The sequence below is a fragment of the Fragaria vesca genome, linkage group LG6, assembly GCF_000184155.1.
Source record: "Fragaria vesca subsp. vesca linkage group LG6, FraVesHawaii_1.0, whole genome shotgun sequence".
Classification (NCBI taxonomy): Eukaryota; Viridiplantae; Streptophyta; class Magnoliopsida; order Rosales; family Rosaceae; genus Fragaria; species Fragaria vesca.
This window is the reverse complement of record NC_020496.1, coordinates 24,349,619-24,364,354: the sequence shown is the minus strand read 5'-3', so window position 1 is coordinate 24,364,354 and position 14,736 is coordinate 24,349,619. Positions and strand designations below refer to the sequence as shown.

Below are 14,736 nucleotides of genomic sequence, written 5' to 3'. Positions count from 1 at the left end.
ATTTTTTTTTCTTTTGTTATATATTTGTTTAATTCAATAATTAACCATGAAAAAAAATTTATATAAATATATTTGATATGGGGGGTCATATGAAAAATCTCGTCGAGATCGTCGCAATGGTATAAAATTTTGTTAGTAACAAATTTTTAATTTAGATGCTAGTGTAAATTAGTGTAAATTAGAAGAATAATATTTAAAATTGAATAAAATAATATTTAGCTTTAGCCTACCCAACCCCATAAGCCAAATTTGGCTTACAAAAAAGCTCAAGCTAAATTTTTTGCCTTGAGAATTGTAATTTGGTTTATGGAGGGAGTAACTATATGCTAAATTTGGCTTTTTAACCTATGATGGGAGATGGCCTTAGTGCTGCTTGATAATTGAATAAGAAATCATCATTGATCAACTAGAATTTCGATTAATTGTTAATTATTGTCGTTGGGATATGTATGTAAATAATTAACAAGGTCCATCGTCAGATTTCATGAATTTCTAATCTGTCGGGAGCAGATTCTACGCACCAAGGTGCACTTACACCATTAATCTCTAATTGCTTAAATCGCCGAATGAGAAGATCGAATGGATACTAGAGACCCCAAATTCATTCATTTCAATTTCATTTTTGATTCGATCAAATTAAATGCTCATAATAAGAGTACATATTTTTCGACCTAGTGTTCTCACCTCCTTGATTAGAAACATTTGAGACTATTTTTTTGGGTTTTAATTTTGTTAACGGTATTAGTATATATGCATATAGTGCGACATAGATGGTCGGATCAAAATACTGCAAATTAGTTGATCGGTTCACTTGCATCTTGATGCATAAAAGAATTTTTGTAGTCTGCCTGAACACAATTTCCAAGTCATGGGAAATTCAGAAATAGTAGATTATTCAGAACTAGCGTACCTCTTAATGAGCACAATCATTTTCCCATTCTTGGATGAACGAGGTGCATAATCATTTCTGTAAACAAGGTCATTGGAATGCTAATGTAATGAACAAAAGCTCATTAGCTTTTTTCTGCACAAAATCTCGGAGAAATTCATGTCTGCTTCATAATTATATCGATAAAATACCAAGTGAAGAGACTTTACTAGGTTCCATTACCACTCTTGAGATTTCCAAATTCATGCATTGGATTGCATTCCTTTCTTCTTTCGGTTGTTTTTTTTTTTGGTCCAAAGAAAACTTCAACAAACAAGCCCAAGGCTAGAGTTATAAATATACAAATAAGGCCAAGAAGAAACAAAGCCCAAGCAAAAGCTACCTAGTCAAAGCCAACAGAAAAACAAAGACAAGGAAACTTGGAGAAAAAGAGAAACAACAAACTGGAAGCAAAGAAAAAGCACAACAAGCAAAGCAAAGGAAAATGAATCCGACGCCGATGAAAAAAAGAGAAACCAGGACCTCGGCTAAGTCAAGGGCTCCCAAATTCTCAGCTAGAAGGCAGAGGGCATGGCAAACCATCACGAGAAAGAATAAACACAAGGGAAGAAGGCGGGCAATCAATCCAGACCTCTGAGCACTTCTTCCTCACTACTAGCGAGGCAACCAAATCAGCTGCAGAGTTCGCTTTTCTTAAAATTCAAAACCATGCCAGACATGGGTTCGAGGTAATTGAATTCCGAATCATAGTTACAACAATTACATGGAAATTTTGAATTGTTGATATGGTCCACTAATGCTTTTGAATCTGACTCGAGGATGATCGGTGAGGGAGGGAGACGCTTGGCTACCTCGATAGCCACCGCCGCAACCGTTGCTTCCGCCTCTAACACTGATCCCGTTCGGCACAACAAGGTAGCTCCATCAAAGAGGATACCATGGCAGTCACGCGCTAACGCACTTATACCTGTAAGCTTCGAACTCTCTATCCATGCTGCATCACAATTTATTTTAATATGACCAGGAGGAGGGGGGCTCCAGTTTTGTGTCACATTACTCACAGTGGGGGAACGAGAGGTAGAAGTCATGCTATGGTTATGGAGATTACTCTGGTTGTGAGAGAGAGAACTATTATGTGGGACTTGGTTCAAATGGAAGTGGTGGAAGTTTGGATTTGAGGGTTGCAAAGTAGCTTGGGAAAGAACAGGTTGAAGAGTGGCATGGTTGGCATGGTGAAGAAAGGGAACGGGATTGGTGTAATGATGCTCATTTGGGGTGGTGTTGTTAGATAACAAACTAAAGTTGTCCTCAGAAGTTCAAGTTGTTATGGATTAAGAATGCTATACATACAGAGATTAGACCCTTGATCTTCCCTCCGTGCAACCACACATATACATGTTAAGGGGGCATATACATGTTAAGGGGGCAACCAAAATACAAAGATATGGACGGGGAAACAGGGTTGCATGTACTAATAATAAATCAAGCTAACCATGCAGCAGAGATATATTCAAACCCAAAAGATTAAGGGAAAATTTTAAAAACAGTACATGACAAACAGTTCATTCTCAATTTTGGTATTTCAAGTTTTAAAACAATCAAAATGGTACATGACGTTTAAAAACCAGTGCATTTTTAACATATGTTGTCAATAACACTGTTAACTCTATGTAATTTCTCATTTTTCAAAAGGTGGTTTCGGGTTTTCTGCATTCCTCTTTCTTTATATTATGTTTTCTTTTTCTTTTTTTTGGTGAAATTTTTTTCTATTTATATACTTTTTTAATTTTGTAAACTCGGACCATATATTCTCAAAGACTTTTTTAATCAAATCATCTTTCAACTTCCTCCTACGGTCCTACCTCAATCGTCATTTTTGTGTATGCTGGGTTTGAACGGGGACGAAAAAGAGAGACAATAATATTTTTTCTTTTCTCATTTCCCTCTCCTTATTAATTATTAATTTAATTATTGATTTTAATAATTTATTACTGCTAAATTAAGGAGTGACGGATTTGCTCTTAAACGTTTAATGGAAAACACGTTAGATAACGGAGAATGTAACGGTATGTACATATTTTTGGTTGAGATTACAAGTTCATGTACCATTATGATTGTTTTGAAACTTGAAACACCAAAATTAGGAATTGACAATTTGTCATATACTGTTCTTAAATTTTTCTCAAAGATCAAATAGAAGGGTGTGGCCAGGTTAGAGGTTTCAACACTGTGATCAACTAATGCTACATTACATGATTTGAGATACTCAAAAAGTTAAGATATCGATTTATTTTGAATTCTCAAATATACAATAAATAATGTTCCAAACTAACAATGATAACCTTATATATCCATTTGTACATGCCGTTTTTTCTCCCTTCTTTAAACTAGGGTTAGGGTTTTCTTCTCAAACAACGAGGATATCGATGCCAAGGCTGCAAGACTTGCATATCTTCTATGGCTCTAACAAGGCAAAATGAGGCGGTGGATCTGAGGTCGTCACAAAGAAATTGTCTCTTTCAAGTGGAGGTTTTTCTGGTTGTAAAATTATTCACTGTCTATGAATACAATTGAAGATCGTTCGTGGATATGTTCAAAATTGCTTGGCATGTGAATGAGAGAATAATGTTTTGATTGAATTACATTTATCTAGGGCTGGGCACGGTCCCAGACTGGACCAGTCAAAAATCGGCCGGTCCTTCAAGCCTTCGGTCTCATATTTGATTTCATCGCCGATCACCACCAAAAATCCCATATCAATCACCACCAAATCACATTTCAATCACTGTCAATCAGTAGCTCAAGTTCCTTATCCGGGAAAGAGAAAAGCTAGGGAGATTGGAGAAACTCATATCCCACATTCTACAAAGCCTAATACATACCACTGATCTCATCTCACCATGGCAAGACCAGATGGATTGAAGGCCTCCTCTGCAATACATGCCAGGCGAAGGCGAGGAGGACGACGAAGCTGAGGCCTTGTGGTAGAAGTGTGAGTGGCTCCACAGATTCAGAGATGAGGCATCTCCTCGATCGGGGAGAGCGGCAAGGATTCCGAAGCTCTACATGTGAGAACCCCTTATGGCGGCGGCGAAGGGTTAAAGACGCGGAGGAGGGACAAGTGAAGTGGTTGTTGATGTTATTGTTGTGGTGATTCGATTTGCCAACGTCGGGGGCAAATGAGTGTGGGGATTGGGTGAGGTCGTGAGAGAATCGATGTGTCATGTAAGAGAGAGACAGGTTGGGGTGGGATTGAGAGAGATGAGAGTGTCTTGAGTGAGTTTTAATCTTTTGGCCCTAAACTTGACTAAAAAATTAGGTGTAGTTGACCCTAGATTATTAACGTACAACCCCTTAATCCATAAATAATTGAGCATACACATATAACACGGGGTTTTGAAATTTTAGGGATTGACAGACCGTGCCCGAACCTGTAGTTAACTAAGACCGGATCAGACCGGTAAAAAATATAATGGGTCAGAAAAAAAAAACCCGACCCGAACTAACCGGTCCGGATTTGTTTTATCGGTTTTTTTTCCTTGATCGGATTTTATGCCCAGCCTTACATTTATCTCTCATGTTCTCAAATCTCACACATAACTTCATTAGAGGTTCAATTCGATTGAGACCTTATAACTTTTGGTAATTTGGTGGAACAGTACTGTGTGAGCTATAGTTTTATGCATGGAAATGCGTGCAATAATTTCATTCCCGAAAGATCCAGCATGCCATGAAATTCCAAACTACAAGTGAACACAACCAAAGATGACACTAAAATCAAACGCATAAAATTAAAAGATGACATTGAAATCAAAGAAAACATAGATATATTAGATCATGTTTCTTAACAACTCTGTCTGCATTTCAGGTCTTAATTAGTCACCAACAGCTTATGGTTTATATATTTCTTTCTACCTAACCCTTAAATTAAGAAGGCCTTTGAACCTAATTCCTCTTTTGTTGATATGTAATCTTGTTTAATGGACTGAAATCAAGGAAACACATGTTTCTTGAGCAGATTATTCAAAGGCTTTTAAGCTAACACAAGATTACAGATGTCTAATATGCAAACATAATTGGATTTAAAATACCCCAAAGCTGATTTTAAAGAAGTTCCACAACCAAAAAGATGACGTTTAGGTCAATCCAAAGATGGTCACTAAGTAATTAATTTGGCCAAAGCTACAAGTGTATAAGCATGAATTGCATGGTGTAATAGTTGTTACATTAAGACAAGGAATGAGTTTTTTTTTCCTTCACGGTTGAACGAGTTGTATCTAATGTAAGTTCATAATGATATATCATACATTAGACAGGCTTGCAGAAATTGTTGTTTGACAAATTCTTGATTTCATGGTAAATAGAACAACTAAAGTATCTTACATAGTATATTGTTTGGATTTTACTTACAATAGATATCAGAATATCTGGTAGGAAAGTTTGTCTCAAAACCAAAATCATATAACCACCGCAAGATAATCTAGTAATTCTTATTTAATTATGTGTGCTCTCTAACCTAAATTCGAACCACGAAACTGTTAAAACTGGTCAGAAAAATAACTGCAATGCCATGTTTGTTGTCTGGCCCAGCGAATTAGTCCTTTGGTCTAAAAGTCGCATATATATACACTCTAGCTATTGTCTTCTTCAGTGGACTAAAAGGAAGGAAACACGTTTCTTAAACAACATTCATATTAAATTAACACCAAACCACAACTGGTACTATGCAACTGGTTTTCCTTACATACCAAAAAACAGGTTCATCAAATCCAGTCATAAACTCATTGGCCGTGTTTGGTACCAAGGACTAGATTGGATTTGGAGATGTCTGCCTCCTATTCAATAGGATGTTTGTTATACTAGAAAAGAATTGGATTGGGATTGAGACTATCGAAGAAAAATTGTAAAGGCCTCCACCGCTGGCTCCGCTTCTCTCTCGACTTCCTCCCCTTCCGCTCCACCCACCTCGTCGCCTCCTCCTCCGGCCTCCTCTACCTCTGGGCCGACTCCCCCTCTGACTCATCCAAGTCCCTCCTCCTCTACAACCCCCTCACGCGCCGCTTCCGCACTTTGCCCCATCTCGGCTCCGCTTGATCAAGACACGGCTCCGTCCTCGTTGACTCCACCGGTAGAGTCATGGTCCTCACTGAGCTTGTCGCGCTCTACTTCTCCGCCGGAGAGGACGACCGCTGGCTCAAATTCTCCTCCAATCTCTCGTCCAAGCCACGCAGCCCGATCCTGGCAGCGGAGGAGTCGGTCTTCGCTCTCTGCGACGTCGGCTCAGCCGTGGCGGAGCCAGTGGAAGCTCTTCGCCTGCACCATTTCGAAGCAAGCTGCGGAGCTCGCAGGCATGGACGAGGCTGGAGAAGTCGGAGTGGGGGGACATGTTTGATATTTATGGCTGAAACTAGGAGCAAATATATATCTTGTGTTTTGATCGAGAAGGTCAGCGGCTAACGAACGAGAGAAATCAGAATATGGATAAAATTAATAACACCGTTCAAACAAGATTTGTTATCCACTTATGACAGGATACATAATTTCTTGCCCATACAAATCTGGGTCTCCAAACAATGCAAGTTGTTTAACAGGATATATATTTGCCTAGTCGGGATCAGAGGCAGACGTTCGCACGCCCTTAAAGTGTGGACGTCCCTCCGTTCTCTACCGTACGGTTTCGACAACGGCGCGCCTCCACCCTAGCGGTCTCCAACAGCGTCCCCGATCACTTTTTCTCCCTGGCGAGTCCGCCGAATTTCAGTTTTCCGACGAGATCACCCAAAACTTCGATCTCGTCGGAAAACTGAAATTCGACCGACTCGCCGGGAAGAGAAAATGATCGGGAACGCTACTGGAGGCTGCTGGGGTAGAGGCGCGCCGTCGTCGGAGCCGTACGGGGAAAAACGGAGGGACGTCCGCACTTTAAGAGCTGTGCGGACATCCTCTTTGGAACGGCTCCGTATATTTGCCTATGTGGTTGCTATATCAAGGCAAACAAACACGGCCATTGTTTGAACCCTTATTATGGACAAGAACCAAACATTAAGGCATGCAATTGACTCAATCCTATACCAAATGGTCAAGAATCATAGTAGTCAAATGCAAAAGCAAAATGCTTAAACTATTGAATCACGAGGGGGTCATGTGACATATATATGTTCTTACTAAACTATGCTCTACCACCATAGACAGCGCTCTACCACCATAGACAGCACAACCTCACAACCAAAACCAGACCAGTCCTCGAGGTTTTCACTTTCATATAATAAAGCTGATCTAAGTAGTACACTAGCACTCACAGCCAATCATACTACAACTTCATGCACTCACTATAAGCTTTTAACTGTATTTTTCTTCAGGGCTCTGAATACATCACATAGCATATTCTTCTGCAAAGAACAAAACCTGCTCGATCAAGTGTGTTATTACCTTAATATTGTATCTATCTCCTTGTCTAAGCCCTCACTATACCCTTTTGTCACACACCCTTTTATAGCCAGACTGCATGCCCTTTCTAATTTACATTATTCTGCACATGCAAAAAAAAAGAAAAGGAACTATTGGCACGGCTAAAATCCTATACCATCTATAATTCTATACCCACTACATGACAATGCCATCATAAACCCTTTTCAGATTTCACCTCTATGCTTTTGTTTTTGCCACCTTTTTGCGCACTAAGGGAATTTGATTAGAAAACACCAAATCCCCTTTTTTCTTTAGCAGCCTTTTGTAGTAGTACGCAGTAGATAGCATTGACAACTTTTATTGCTATAGCACTGTGGTTTGCTCTCAATCATGAATGCCATGATGAGCAAGGTGGTCTCTATTTCTTGAGCTTCACATAATATTTAAAAGGAGTAGTTGGGGCCTTTTTTTTTTCTCTCTTGCACCAAGGTTAGATATATGTCAGGGAGACCCAAAGTAGCATAGTTTCCATAAAAGCCTCACAAAAAAATCCGTCTCTTTCTTAGTTTCTTGCAGTACTCCCGCACACCAGGGAAGTCAGACTTTGGTAGAAGAGAATGGCTCCAAAGAGAGAAGAGTCCGCTAAACGAGAAGTGATGAAGATGAAGTCGTTGGAAGCTGTTATGAAGAACACGAAAAGGGAGGTCAATAAGGGAGCTTGGACAGCTGAGGAAGATCAAAAGCTAGCTGAGGTTATTGCCATTCATGGTGCCAAAAAGTGGAAGTCAATTGCAGCCAAAGCAGGTTAGCTTTTCTGCTTGCTCACATTGTATGTGTATGAAATCAAGAGCTTGATGGGTTTTTGTTTACATATGCAGGGCTGAATCGGTGCGGTAAGAGTTGCAGGCTAAGATGGCTGAACTATCTAAGACCAAACATCAAGAGAGGCAACATATCAGACCAAGAAGAGGATCTGATTCTCAGGCTGCACAAACTACTGGGAAATAGGTAACTTCCAAGCTCAAATCATCGCCTTGGTTTCCTGGTGAAGCCAAACTTGGGGTCAACTAGGGTGTTCGAGCAAAACAACCTCGAACTCTATATAGTTAATTGACTCACATGAGCATTATGAATCTGGGGTTTGAATAGTTTCCTTTAGTGATCGATTTACTGATATATGAACTTCTCAGGTGGTCTTTGATTGCCGGAAGATTGCCGGGTCGAACAGACAATGAGATAAAGAACTACTGGAACTCTCATTTGAGCAAGAGAATAAGCCAGATAGAGAAACAAAGAAGTACTGGAGAAACTGACGATTCAACAAGACAAATCCCCACAGTGGACCAAAAACCAAGTAGTCGATTAGGTGAGCAGAATAAAATCTTTGGAGAAATGAAACAAGACTCATCATCAGAAGAGGGTACCACTACCAGTGCTTCTAACAAAGGAGGTGATGATCATGAAGACTACTCAAACTCAGACATTGATATTGATGACTTCTTTGATTTCTCCAATGAAGGGCCTTTCAACTTGGAATGGGTCAACAAGTTCCTTTACTAGATGGATGGTGCTAGATGATGCAGTTCATGGTTATCAATCAGGGTTGTATGTCATATTTTACCATCTATCAGCTTTTTTACTTCCACTTTTTTCTTTTGGTCTATATATTTGATGAATCTGGTAGAGTTCATGTGGATGCACTGGAACTGTAAATCACTAACACTTTGGATGCTCCTAATCATGATTTTTGTGAATTCAACTCCTTGTTATTGTCTTCTACATTTACCAATCTTGACCCTGCAACCTTAAATCTTCAAGAATAGTGATATGATTAAGTTCAGTGAGGACAAATGAGGGAGAGCATCACTAACCCTGAAGATTTTGATTTTGTCAGTTAGTTCACAGTTGCTTATAGAGATTCTTATATAGTGGAGATATTACAGTAAAAATAGGCAAGAGTAATAATAAAAAGAGAAGGCTAATTGTCTCTATCATTGTGGACAATGTGTTTAGAGCATATATTTGTGATGATGGGACAAAAAGCTACATTGGTTTTTCACTGGCAAAAGTAGAGTTCAACTTAATCCTATCACAAATTGTTCTTTCTTTGTATGAACAAATTCTCTTTGATACTTTAAACTAAGTTGACACAGCTTACCGACAGAACTATTCACTATCACTATATATCAACAGTCTTCTTAGATTTAAGATATAGAGGTCACAGTCCTTGATAATCAAATCTTTATTAGTCTTAAATAAGGGGTTTTGTTCCAAACAAATGAATCTGAATTGACCAATTCACTCCCGAATTCGTGAACACGAACAAGTTCGGATTCTATTATACTTTGTTTGGATAAAACAAATTTATAATTGTCTTATAGAGGCAAATTGTCCATCAGGTTCTGTATAAAAATACGTAAAATTTCTTATCTATCACTATCCGCCAACAAAAATTGCAAAAGCATAGAAAGACAATTAGATGGCAAACCTCTAATGGTGGGAACTATTGAACTAAGTCATCTTACTCTCCAAGAGTTGGAATCTCATTATCATTAGTAAGATGAGAATAAAATGGAACTGGCAATCTTCATCTTACTTTTAGTATATCCCAAAATAGGGCAAACAAATTTAGTGTTGGAAAAATGTGGTTTAGATTAGAGCCTTTTGGAATCCCACATCGGAAACGTGAAAAGTTATCCTTGGGTTATAAAGAATGATACCACACACACTAATGTGGAGGCCTTTTGTGTAAAACCGTATACATATTTCGCATCTGGGATAAGCATTTCTGAACCCGTGTGTGAGACCCTCGGGGCTCGTCTGCCGCTTCCGCATAACAAGTGGTGGAGCTCCCGTTTAGATTGAGATCATAGGATTTGAAATTTGATGCGGATCCGGGTGGCTAAACTGGGGACAATATCGACATTTATGAACCCGTGTGTGTGACCCTCGGGGCTTGTCGGCAAATCTCAAAGATCCAATTAAACTATTACCTATTTCGGCCGTGTTTCATTTACTTAAACTTGGAGCTATTGTGAACATTAGTTCTCTCTAACATTGATAGTCTCATCTCGATCTGAAAACATGGAAAGACTTTCACATTGCACTGTTAATGATGCACAATATAGAAAGATGTTCTAGATGTTCATTGACAAAATGGAAAACCGTATAATGGTTTATAATCTCCCCCCTAATCAAGACATGAAGATCTCAGAGTCAAAACATGAACTAGACTTCGTGGCCCCTGAAGGGCTGTAAAGGAAGAAAGCTGACCCTCACTGCCTGAATTATTGTTCATCATGCATGCTTGAACAAAGGTCCAAAATTAGGGTGGCCAGAGAAATGGTGCAACCACATTCCTCTATCAATGCCTGAGAGTTTTACTTAAAACTCCTATAAATAACCCAATCTGTCTTTTGTGCCGCAAATTTATTCTGTCTGATAATGAACACACACACAGTGATGGACTTTTCAAAGCACTATTTATCTCTAAACAGAAAAACTTCAATTCGTTTTCTGCAGTACTTGTAGCCGCTTACCATCAACAAGTTGTCCAATATTGAATTCAATACATGCATTTAGATAACACACCTAACAAGAAACTGACAGACTTCAGTGGCTTCTGTTGGATTTTAAAGTCTTTCAACTACACAGAAACAACATTTCATGATCTGCAACACAGAAACCACACCACAGCCACTTAAACAAGAACAAGCTTATCAAATTCTAGCACAATTCAGAACAGCCAGAGGTGATCCACTACCATGGAGGCGCTGTAAAATTTCAATACCACAATCATTTGATTTGATATAGATCTGTACGATAACAGGCTGGCGATATTGATCACCTCTATGGCTCTATCATTGTCGCTTTACATTTTTAACAGATGGAAAAGCATTAGATAGACAAACTCACTCGCTATGATTCAAAAATTGTGAATAAAGGTAAATCTTTTGAACAGTACCATCATATATCAGTGTTTGCCTTTACATCTAGACTTGTTTAAAAGTTACATGCCCACCAATTGAAAGAACAGAGTCCAAAATATCATGTCTCCATCAGCAACTCATGTAACATGTTCTTGGGTGGAAAGGAAAATTTGATGTCCACCTAAAAATGTATAATAGAAGGCACTCATCAGTAATAAGAGCTAGTGATTTTAGTTGGGGAGAGGGAAATAAGTGAGAGTGGGAAATATTGAGTTGGTTGACCTCATAAAGTAACCAATTCTAGATATACTAGATATTTACGCTTGTTTAAGCAGTAGTAGTGACTCAGGATGCGTTCATAAATGTGGTCAGTTACTCACATTATCAATAGTTATATGTCTGCCAACCCCACACTGATAGTTAGCCCCACGCCATGGAACAAGCATAGTTGACCACCAGTTTACCATCAAAACCAAAATTCTGCAAAATCAGAGTACAGTAAAAATGGATAGTTATAGATAAAATTGGCTACTTGATCAAAAAAATTTGTTTCTAAATAGAAGTGAACAAAGTAACAAATTTATTCAGAGCAGTTTCAACAAAAACATCTACACAAGCAACTAGATTCTTAACCATTTTTCACCTCTGAAGTAAACCAAAGGACACATACTGGCAGAACATTTTGCTCATAAATTGTTAGACCTTTTAGAACTGACAGACAACCAATTATAACAATATGTCGGATCTATAAACTTACATTATATAGATCCATCACCAATTCATCTGGGTTTGGCGAGAATGCACTATTGACATACACAAACTACAAAAACCAGGAAGATTAGATTAGTACTCCGAAAAATATTGGCTAGAATAATCTAAGGACAAAGAAACACAAGAAGATGAAGTGATCATCTACCAACGTATCCCGGTGAAGTTGCCTCCTCAAAAAGTCTATCACTTTAGCAAACTTGTCAGTTCCAGGTATCTGTTGTTCAAGTAAAATGTAACTTAAAACACACACATTGCAACACATGCATATACAAAGTTTCAAATGTGGCACAAAACACTGGTACAAGAGCAGTTTAGTGAAAATTAGATGTCCCGAACGATTTTCACTTCTAAAAAGTCATTCTAGATATGATTCAAGAAAGAAGCAGACAAACTTCATCTTTCCTCATGACGCAATTTTCATTACATACAAAATGATCCTTATGACACATTGTATGTATCCAATACCTTATTCACTTAACACATTCAAAATGTCCTAAGCACTACCAATTATGAAAGAATCGTAACGATTATGGGTTGTAATTTGTAAATAAGCAATAGCAGAGAAACAGATCAAACACAGAAAGGGGGAAAATATATAGCTCTTGGAATCTAACAAACTCAAACTATGGTTATGGGTTCTCCAAAAAAAAAACAAAATCTTGATTAAAAAACAAGACAGGAGTATCTAATATACAACAATAGATTACGATTTCAATCTTCTGTAACCATAAAAACCATACCTTGAATTTGGCTTGCTTCAGAATAGGGGCATCACCAGTAGCTCTGAGATGAATAACCACTGCACCAAATCGAAAACCCAAAAGAACCCATCATCAACCAAACCATCAAAAACCAAAAAACTGAGCTGATCAAACAAGATTGAAACCCCCAATTCAGTACTGAAAATCAATGGGTTTTTCGTAAGAGCAAAAAGATCACCTTTCTTAGCAGCAGTCGGAGATTCCGTTGAAGACATTGGTATCAATCTCAACTTCTGATGAATACCCAGTTTCGAATTGAATTGGAATTTTGTCAAAGATTTTTAGGGTTTTGAATAGAATTCGATTTCGTATGGGAAACAGTTTTCGAAAAGTTGTGGTTAAGAATCCAGCAGTTGGGTTGGGCCTATCATATTGAGATCGGGGGTCCGGTCTTGGCGACCCGATCCATTGTCTTTCTTCCCGGCCCTTGTAAATTTTATTTTTTTAGGGGAAAAAAGAAAGTTTCATTGATCTAAGATCATGATGATTAAAAAGTCAAGCATGAATAGTTCGAAGACCATACAAACAACACAGTTAGAGAACTAAATACGAACAACAACTAAAAATTGAAAAACCAACCTCAAAACTATACCTAATTAAAAAGGTGGATCTAACAACTAAAAAAACATATAACTTTCTATTTTCTAACAAACAACTTCATTTTCAATCGAATTAGGCTTAAGACCTTATGGTGTACCTTTCATTGAATTGAAAAGAAAGAGAATTGTATTGTTGTTAAAGAGTAGAAAGGGTCTTTCCTAGCTACACTAGGAGACTACTCCGCCTTAGCCTCTGACTCGAGGCTTGGATCTTTAACACCCGCACCCTGTGATGCACTCAGAGCCATTGAATCCAGAGTCACAGATGCTCCTTCTGGAACTCTCTTCTTGTTCTCGCTACCTCTCGATCTTTCTCTCTTTTTGGGAGACTTTCCAGTCTTAGCAATGCCCAGATCACCATTACGATTAACAGGAAAACCAAGTTCATGAGGGTTCAAAGGCAATATTGGAACCATTGCCAGAGCATGCCGATCACACTTACCATTTGGAGACTTTTCCTCTTCATGTTCTCACCGAATTCTGGTAATCTTTGTAGGAGAGGGGAAAGCAGGCACCTCTCTGATGGTAACGACTCTCTTCTCATTAGGGAATAAGGACGAAAGCGACACAGAAGCTGGAGTGGATAGTGTGGAAGGCACGTTGGCTCTAAACACCATATATGGAAGGTGCTGCAGCTCGGCTCAGAATCACCGTCGGAGCTTCATACTCTTGTTCTCTTGGACATGGCAACCCGCCATGGTTTAGCATAGAACACACACAACACCAACCCAAAAGACGTCATAGCGAAATTGAACTTCCAGAACATCAATAGGGGAAACCCTAATACGTCGACTCAACCTCACAGGTTCATCGAACATTAGGGTTAGACGAACCCTAACAATTCCACAGTTGATACAGTGCTGATCCACTTGCATAACCGATCCAATTGTTTCATCTACTAATCTTGTCGTGGCCGCCGTTGTCAGTGCAGCCGGGAGTCCAAGGATTTCCACCCATATCCAAACGAATTTCATAAGGACTTGCTGGATATCAGAGAATCTATTATAGTCGTTGATGATGATCATTGCGCGTTGGTAGGCTCAGGGACCGCCCTTCTTGACTCGATTCACATCATGTTCGCTAGCAAACTTAAATAGATAGTGATCGTGCCTTGCCTGAACTTCAACCGGGGAAGGGAGAGGCTACATATTGCGAACAACACTTCGAAACGCATCAAAAGCCATTGCCCTAGCAATGTTGAGATGTCCGACCAAATAGTATCAAGGAACAACAATGCATTTCTTCGGGCACCGAAGGTCACCCAGATCAATTCTGGTTGGAGAGAGAGAGAGAGAGAGAGAGAGAGAGAGAGAGAGAGAGAGAGAGAGAGAGAGAGAGAGAGAGAGAGAGAGAGAGAGAGAGAGAGAGAGAGTAGAGAG

The 14,736-nt window shown here is 39.0% G+C and overlaps 2 protein-coding genes across 2 annotated transcripts; one reads left to right on the top strand and one right to left on the bottom strand.

Annotated features, from left to right (window-relative positions):
* The first annotated feature begins 7,778 nt into the window (after positions 1-7,778).
* On the top strand, positions 7,779-8,857 carry LOC101308406 (trichome differentiation protein GL1-like). The gene is made up of 3 exons (XM_004305697.1): positions 7,779-8,101; positions 8,176-8,305; positions 8,488-8,857. Exons 1-3 carry the CDS (start codon positions 7,915-7,917, stop codon positions 8,855-8,857), a joined length of 687 nt encoding a protein of 228 aa, XP_004305745.1. The 5' UTR covers positions 7,779-7,914.
* Positions 8,858-10,901: 2,044 nt separating this feature from the next.
* On the bottom strand, positions 10,902-13,073 carry LOC101296981 (ubiquitin-like protein ATG12-like). The gene is made up of 6 exons (XM_004303637.1): positions 12,937-13,073; positions 12,738-12,796; positions 12,143-12,211; positions 11,984-12,046; positions 11,607-11,706; positions 10,902-11,407 (listed from the first exon to the last, which is right to left on the bottom strand). Exons 1-5 carry the CDS (start codon positions 12,971-12,973, stop codon positions 11,647-11,649), a joined length of 288 nt encoding a protein of 95 aa, XP_004303685.1. The 5' UTR covers positions 12,974-13,073; the 3' UTR covers positions 10,902-11,407; positions 11,607-11,646.
* Between the last annotated feature and the right edge of the window lie 1,663 nt (positions 13,074-14,736).

Bases quoted from the DNA above. Each gene is read 5' to 3' on its own strand.
- LOC101308406 (XM_004305697.1), top strand. From the start codon at position 7,915: ATGGCTCCAAAGAGAGAAGAGTCCGCTAAACGAGAAGTGATGAAGATG. The intron at 8,102-8,175 runs GTTAGCTTTTCT...TTACATATGCAG, and splicing joins GTCAATTGCAGCCAAAGCAG to GGCTGAATCGGTGCGGTAAG. The intron at 8,306-8,487 runs GTAACTTCCAAG...TGAACTTCTCAG, and splicing joins CACAAACTACTGGGAAATAG to GTGGTCTTTGATTGCCGGAA.
- LOC101296981 (XM_004303637.1), bottom strand. From the start codon at position 12,973: ATGTCTTCAACGGAATCTCCGACTGCTGCTAAGAAAG. The intron at 12,212-12,737 runs GTATGGTTTTTA...CTTGAACAACAG, and splicing joins TGAAGCAAGCCAAATTCAAG to ATACCTGGAACTGACAAGTT. The intron at 12,047-12,142 runs GTAGATGATCAC...TGGTTTTTGTAG, and splicing joins AACTTCACCGGGATACGTTG to TTTGTGTATGTCAATAGTGC.